Here is a 7,665-nt window from a genome sequence, read left to right on the forward strand (position 1 = left end):
CCTGCTGAGGATGTGACTAAGTTTTCCCTCTGCAGGAAGGAGGGAGGACTGTGACTGAGCTTTTCCTTCACGCCACGGTGAAGGGGATCGCTCTGTGCTGCAGCAGCTGCTGTCACCTCCTCACGGACAGCAGCCACCTATCAGAACCTGGAGTGGTGGAGCAGGAGCACGCGCCATTTCCAGAGAACTTCACAGGCAGGTGACTGGCAGGGCAGGAACTGTGTGGCCCAGGCAAGGGGTGTCAGACGGGGTTTCTTCACTGCTCTGTCTTGGGAGAGGCCCAGGACACGGGATCTGTATTTCCCCCCACAGGCAGCCACCCCTCTGCTTGGCCACATACCATCACTTTTTGCTTGTCAACTAGACAAAAGCTTTTCAGTGCCAAAGCCAACCTGCAGAACAGGCAAGCTGGCAGCTGACACACACGGTGAATCACAGGCTGCAATTCCCACCACACACTGAGTTGCTCCTTACCACTGTCAGAGGAATCTTCCTTCTTGGACCGCATCTTTCTCTTTCGGCCACGTTTGCCCTTCTTTGTCTCTCCTCCATTCTCTCCTTCCCCACCAACTAGGCCAGAGCAGTTATCAGCGTGTCTGGCCATCGTGTTCTATGAGGGAGAGAAAAACCAACAAAACATGAAATACAACATGTGCTGAATTTGAGATCAGATCTTCGGGCTCTACTTTCAGCACGTTTCTGGTGCCAGTACATTCCCTCACCCTGCGAGTGAATGTTTTGCCACACTTGGAACAGACGAAGGCAGCAGGGACGAAGTTGGGATCGTGGTATCGTTTGAAGTGCATGTCGAGGAGCTGCTTCTGCCGGAAGGTTTTATCGCAGTGGCTGCAGGCGTAAGGCTTTTCTCCAGTATGGGTCCGTTTGTGCATCACCATGTGCCGCTCCTGACCAGCGAGACAGGAAAAGTAACTTGAGACTCACATATATGGAAACAGAGGAGTGAATCTGCAGCTAGAAGGAGGCCAACGCTTTATCCTCAATACCAAGGCTAGGCTGATTCTGCAGGAACGCAAGAACACCTCGACTGTCGGCATATTCAGTCCTAGCTACTGCCACCCTGCATGGACTCCTGGCCCTCTGTCAACAGCTACATCAAGGCTGTGAGTCAGACGGTGCTTCTCTACAGGGCAGCACTACACCAAGCAGGAGCCACTGAACTTCCCTTCACAAGATTCAGAGAGTCAGTTTGATCTTGATAGCCGGTCAAACTCACCAGTGAAGATTCCCACCTCGTATTTTCAGCTCAGAAGGGATGCCAGTCCTGCCCCGCTTACCTGTCTGCATGCGTAATCGCACTGGTCACACTTGAAGCGCTTCTCGTTCTTGTGAGACTTTTGGTGCTGTATGAGGGCGTATCGCTCGTGGAACACAGCGTCGCAGTAGCGGCACTTCTTGCCCTGTTCGATGTAGGAATGCTGCTTCCGCAAATGGACACCTAGGAGCAAAAGAATCGGAGCCTTTACTCACCACAGCTTTCTAGGCATGGAAGACAGCCCCCAGGCCCCTTAGCTACCTTCCCTCCACGTACTCTTGAGCTCAAGCCGAGAAAAAGTGCAATAGTTCATTTAGGATTGAACCAAAAACCTAAGAAACTTGTAAACAGAAAGGCCTCGAGGAAAATCCCCATCAAGTTTTATCACGGGACAGGGTCTGTTAGGTTTAAGACGGCTCCGAATTGCCTGGACAGAGCCAGAAGCCAGGTATACACTGGAGAAAAGCCAGGGGCTTCGGCGGGCTTAGAGTCAGAGTGACAGGACTGGAAGGCAACAGGGATACCAGCAGATCACCTGACAGAGGTTTTAGCCACTTCTTTGAAATCCTCCAGCCATGAGCATACCTCAGCCGCACGAGGTGGCTCAGGGCAGCCTAAAGCGTTATCAGAAGAAAAAAAGTCTTCCTAGCTAGCACCAGTTTTTCCTCTGTTGTACATCAACTTCTTCGCTCCCGACACCAAGCACCAGCCATCCCTCCAACTGCCTCTCGCTGCACTTGCTGTTACTGGAAGGGAGCCTGACTTCCCAGAACCTGGGTGATATTCTGTTCAGAGACAAAAAGTTCTGCCAAATCACGGCTTCTGCTTTCTCCTCAGCTGCTCCGGGTGCTCTGGTATTTTTTCCCTCTCTTGTAGAACATAAGAGAGCTTTGCCTGCCAGAATCACACCAGGTCCTGCTCGCTAGAGCAAGACTCCTACCGCAAGGACTCGGGGCTTTGGTGACAGCCCAAACCTGTCTGTGTCACACACCTCCACAGCCTGGAAACTTAAAACTATTTAGTCTAATTTAAACCTTTTCGCGTACGTGAGTATCTCGGCACAAAACTTCATGGCTGCCAGTGTGGAGGAGGGGTCAAGCCAAGCGACCTTTCCGTTTTCCAGCCCCACACGCAGCTGTGATCTCAGTCCCAGTTCAATCAGTGCCTCACATCCATGGGCCTGAAAACGCCAACCTGCCTCATAAGCTTGGAAAATATGCTGCGTTTTCCGATAACGAAAGAAATGAAGAGTTTCGTCTGCAGCAGCTGCTGTAAGCTAAGAGCATGTACTACCAGGCACACACCTCGGCCTGAGCTCATGCGGGGCCGTTACCAGAGGAGTCAGGTTAAAACTAGGCCAGCGGTTGGGCTAGGGGAACTAACTCTGGGAAAAGGTGTGTAGAACCTTCAGCCACTGGCCCCTTTTGCGAGCTACATACCCAGGTCGCTCTTTCTCGCTATAACAGTGTCACAGTGAGGACAGTGAAATTTGGCCACGTTCTCCGTGTGCTTCTGCAAAATGTGCATCTTCATGGTGCCGCTCTGAGTGAAGCGAGCGTGGCAGATGTAACATTCGTATGGCTTCTCTCCTGCAGCGGCGGAAGGAGGAAAACAGCACAAGAACTTGAATTAAAAAGAAATCTCACCGAGGAGCCCCGAACAAAGCAGCCTCCCAGAGACCTGCAGCAGCTACTGGGTAGAAACAGGAGCTGCAGAGAGCTCGGGATTGTGTGTCTCTGCCAGTTTTAGCTGCAGTGTGTACCATTCTACAGCGAGGCTCCAGCTCAATCTTTAAGCAAGTGAGTTAAATTATTATCCTTCTGCATGGAAGACCTACTTGCGGGCTGCCGGTAGACAGCAAGTGGCATCAGATTTTTGGGGGACGGGGGTCCCAAATGCTTGTGTAGACACACAGGGGCAACTTTATCTTCCTCTTCAGTTTCAGCCATATGACTAATTGGGCACTGCAGTGAAGTTCTGTGCTAAACCCCTCCCTATTTCTATTGAAGAAAAGCACCCAGGGATCTTTATGGACTAACATGAGATGCTTTTGCAGCTGCACTCTAGCATGAAACTGTAAATGGCTACGATCTGCAGCTGGGAGTGGCACACTGCTAATGGAGGAAGCTGCTTCGGTTCCTATGAGAAGTGCCTGTATTTTATCACCTCAGCCAAACTGCAAATCAGACTCCTCCACACTCGCTTTGCAGTGCAGCAATTACTGTCGCGTTATGAATTTACTGGCACTTCCAAAATCCCGGTGCATTCTCTTCAGCTACAGACTTTATACAGGTTTTATATTAAATTACAAAATAGTGTTTCTTTGGCTGTTCAGGAGTCAGCACACGCTGCACGTGAAAACACGAGCACAACGCTACAGAACACGGCGTCAGTACCAGAGTGGGTCCTCATGTGCCTCTTCAGTTTGTAGGTGTCCCTGCTGGCGTAGCTGCACAAGCTGCACTGGAACGGGCGCTCGCCGGTGTGGGAGCGAATGTGGCGTTTCAATTTGCTAACCTGCAAGCCAAGAGCAGGACTGACGTTAGCACAGATCAGCAGGTCTGACTGCCAGAAGAAGTCAGGCAAGAGTTTAATGCAGCCTATTTTCACCTTGCCACTAACCCCACGAGCCTGTTTTGATGCCATTTTTACACTGCACACAGCCACTCGCTCCTGCCCGCTCCGCTCCGCCTGCCAACCTCGTTCCCAGACACTCGTTCCCGCATTCGGCACAGCCTGGTTTAGAGTCCTGTGCTCACCTGACTGGTACGGACCACCTCAGCCCCTGAGGGCCCGCTAAAATGGGAAAGTACCACCCTGGAGAGACACAACAAAGCGTTCTGGGAGAACACGCACTCCAGGAACACTGCAGGGGTCAGGGTCCCCAGGACGGTGTATGTGTCTCCACAGGATGCTTTCTTGGGTCCTCTCAAGTTACTTGACTGGGGTGATGGATAAGATAAACCAATTTCTTACTAAGAACAACAAAAATCCAGTCCTAGAGTCAACAGGGTGACTTAATTCCTTCCCCCTCCTGGTTTTATTTAAAAGGTACAAATCCATCTCAAAGGTCAGCATGAATACAAATGTTAAGGCGTTTTCTACTCCGGCCTGACCACGCTGCTTAATCACCAACCTACATCTACAGCACGCAGCACCAGCTCAACAAGGACCAACTCACCCATTCGTTCCTAATTCATGCTGTGAAAACCACTGCAACACCATTTACTCAAACCACATGGTCTGGAATTACAGCACTGCAGCCACATTGTGGGTAAGAAAAAACAGCCCGAAGCCTCGACTCAACCTCTCCCCACAGAAACCTTCTTCCTTTCTGGGGTGGTTTGGTTTTTGTTAAATTGTGTTGCTCACCATCTTGCTCACAAAGCAAAGCTGTCCTGTAGCACCAGTAACACCACTGCACAGGGGAGAGCATTCAAGGAAGCTTAACAAATCAACAAGCCACTAACAGCAAAGCTGCTTTTCACTGGTAACAAGCCAAAGGCTCGTCAGTTTTGGCCTTAACGGCACGAACAGATCGTGGGCTCAAGGCCCGTTTCTGAGAGGGCACCTCGGGTCTGGACGTGCACCTGCTGCAGCAGGAGATGGCTGCCGCCTCCAACGCGCGGCGCGCTGCGATGCCTGCAAGCGCCTCAAAGGCCCAGTAATTTAAGAAACGATGACAACACCTACTGTCTCCAGAGGGGAACTGGCCGCCAGCCCCCCAGGTTTCTGGGCAGAAACGCTCTTGCGTCACGCACTCGCTAACCGAGGAAACTCCACCAGTTTCTTCCACTTCCAGGAGCGGAGCCGATTCCTAACGCGTTTTGCTCAGAGCCTTTCACACAAATGGCCGCAGAGGCAATGCCCAAGGAGGGAGCTCGTACCAGATGGCGCGCAGGCTTTGATGCCTCCAAGGACGTATCGAGCGCTGTAACAACGAATCACGTACCTCCACACTCGCGTAATCACACATCGAACACTTGAAGGGCTTCTCATGGGTATGTTTGTAGCGGCGATGCCGAACCAACTCTCCACTGGTCACAAAGGCCATGTCGCAGTCTGGGCACTTGTGAGGGCGAGTACCTGGAGTTCGAGGAAAACAGGAGGACCATGACACTCAGATTTAGTGACAAAAGAAAATATGGGACAGTCTGGGAGGTTTTTTTGGGTGGGTTTTGTTTCAGTTTTGTTTTGAATTGGATTAGCAGCATTGCTTTCAAGTTGTGAAGGATCAGAGCAGCAAATAAGACACAAGAGTCACAACTTACGTATAAACAAATGCATTAAAGATCTCAGAGAATTAACATCCTTTCAGTGAGGAAATAGACTCCCTTATTTTTGTACCACTTGGTTATTTACAAATTTCCAACCACCCAGTTAGGCATAACATAAGCCAGGAAAACCAGGGGTGTGAATTACACTGGCAGGTTTTTTTAGCAGAAAGGTCACAAGGAACTGAAATATAATTACAGCTCAATTACCTGCAGTTTTATACCAGAAACTTTGATAAGGAGCAACAGATATGTGCCACAGCTCCTCACTGGTCCTGTTTATCATCTGTTCCTCGGGGTTAGGGGTTTTTTTGTGATTTTCAATCCCCTTACGTTTAGCTCCAGCCTCACGCTTGTCTTTTCAGCACGCAGCAGCAGCAACACAAAGCTTAGAACACAAGTACGAATGCCCAGGACAAAGGGAACATTTCTGTCCCTTCAGGCCCAGCCCCGCACCAGTTTGGTACCTGTGCAGAGGGCCAGCTCTGCGCCCGACCTGGCCGGGCACTCCTGTGACAAACCCAACACAGGCTCTCGTGCCGTAGGAGGAGTTAGACTCAAGCTAGAGGCATCCTGGGCTTCTACCTGTGCTAGCGATGCGGGACCGATGCACGCCAAGCAGGAGTACCTGTGTGAGTGTTGAGGTGGTTCCGCAGCAGCGTGACTGTCCGGAAAGCCCTGCCACAGAGGTGGCACTTGTGTGGTCTTTCATCGGTGTGGCTTTTCATGTGGCGGTCCAAGTTGGAACGACGCGGACAAGTGTAACTGCACAGTTCGCACTGGAATGTCTTCTTTACACCTAGCCAGGAAGGAAACCAGCTTTACTTGTGGTCTGCTGCGTAACAGGAGAGATGAGCAGGGAAAAGGGAAGATTCTTGGAGGTCTAACTGTCACACGGAACCACCATGTACCATCAAACCCAACTGCGGATCCTTAGGAATAGGCACTGCCTGGGTCTTCAACTTTCCTCAGTGCGCCAGCACTCGTTGTTCCCTCACTACTGTCAAGAGGGGTCCTTAAAGCCAGACATCCCGACTGTTCTCCTCTGCACATTGTTCCTCACCCAGCCACTGGCCAGGAGAAACCCTACAGGACTCAGGATGCGCTTGGTTCCCGAGGGAAACCACGCGTTCACGAACCCTTACACAGGTATCACGGCAAGGAGAAGAATCTTTTAAATTGGAAACACTGACACCAGAGCATTACCCTCGAGGGAAAAGAGCTCCTGGACGGCCTAGATGGAGGAGATGGGAGCTCTGCCCACATTACATGAAGAGTAAGTGACACTGGGCGTGTCTGCTGCCCCCGATGGCACCTACTCAGCCACTTTGATCGCACTGGAAGGTCCCACCATAACAAACACGTTAAATGCCACTTGGGGACACGGAGCTTACCTTTCTTTTTGATTTTTGTTGGTTTAGGTGGTTTCATATTGCCCACCACCTTTTCCGCATTGACCTCAGACAACAAACCCTCCTGCTGCTCCTCTTCAAAGTCATACACGGAGACATCCACGTCTTTGCCTTCCTCCGTGTAGCGAAGTTTACTCTTTTTGTTTTTCTTTGTTTTTTTGGCTGGTGGTTGATAGTCTGGATCCTTTTGCCAATTGGGATCTTCCTGTGGCTGAAGTTCACCTTGTTCCAGCGTCTCCACCTCACCATTTGCACCCACTTTCACTACTTGGAAGCCTTCTGGTAAAGGGAGGGTGTGACAGATCATGGGCTCCCCCTCTTGCAGGTCTCCTTTGGAAACCTCATTTTCATAAGCTCCCTGAAGTTCTTCCACAGACGTGGTGGCAACAGGTACAGTCACTGGTACAGGTACTTGGACCAGCTGAAGCTCACCAAGGTTTATAGGCTGCTCTTCCATGTTAACAACCTGAAGTGTTATGATCTGTGTGTCGTCCACTGTAGCCTCCGTTTCTTGAGGCACTGCACCTTCCATCACTTCTGTCTTCATCTGAAGAAGAGTTGGATCCAGCTGTTCCATCACCACCATTTGCACCCCACTGTTGACATCCTGCACGACTTCACCTCCATCTGCTTGGCTGGGTGGTATATGACAAGCATCATCCTCTTGCCCACCTTCGCGCCGTCTCTGATAGGTTTTTCTCTCTTT

At 50.8% G+C, this 7,665-nt stretch overlaps 1 protein-coding gene across 1 annotated transcript in view; it reads right to left on the reverse strand.

Moving 5' to 3' along the window:
• Positions 1-7,665, reverse strand: part of CTCF (CCCTC-binding factor (zinc finger protein)) — a gene marked incomplete at its 5' end in the record, with an annotated part of 13,528 nt that overhangs the window by 4,056 nt on the left and 1,807 nt on the right. Inside the window, 8 exons of the mRNA XM_010132717.1 lie at positions 475-610; positions 723-905; positions 1,296-1,456; positions 2,713-2,862; positions 3,670-3,790; positions 5,226-5,359; positions 6,176-6,346; positions 6,942-7,659. Coding sequence (XP_010131019.1) covers positions 475-610; positions 723-905; positions 1,296-1,456; positions 2,713-2,862; positions 3,670-3,790; positions 5,226-5,359; positions 6,176-6,346; positions 6,942-7,659 — 1,774 coding nt within the window. The remainder of the gene's footprint in view (positions 1-474; positions 611-722; positions 906-1,295; positions 1,457-2,712; positions 2,863-3,669; positions 3,791-5,225; positions 5,360-6,175; positions 6,347-6,941; positions 7,660-7,665) is intronic.

Source organism: Buceros rhinoceros, unplaced genomic scaffold (genome assembly GCF_000710305.1).
Source record: "Buceros rhinoceros silvestris isolate BGI_N320 unplaced genomic scaffold, ASM71030v1 scaffold133, whole genome shotgun sequence".
NCBI classification, from domain to species: domain Eukaryota; kingdom Metazoa; phylum Chordata; class Aves; order Bucerotiformes; family Bucerotidae; genus Buceros; species Buceros rhinoceros.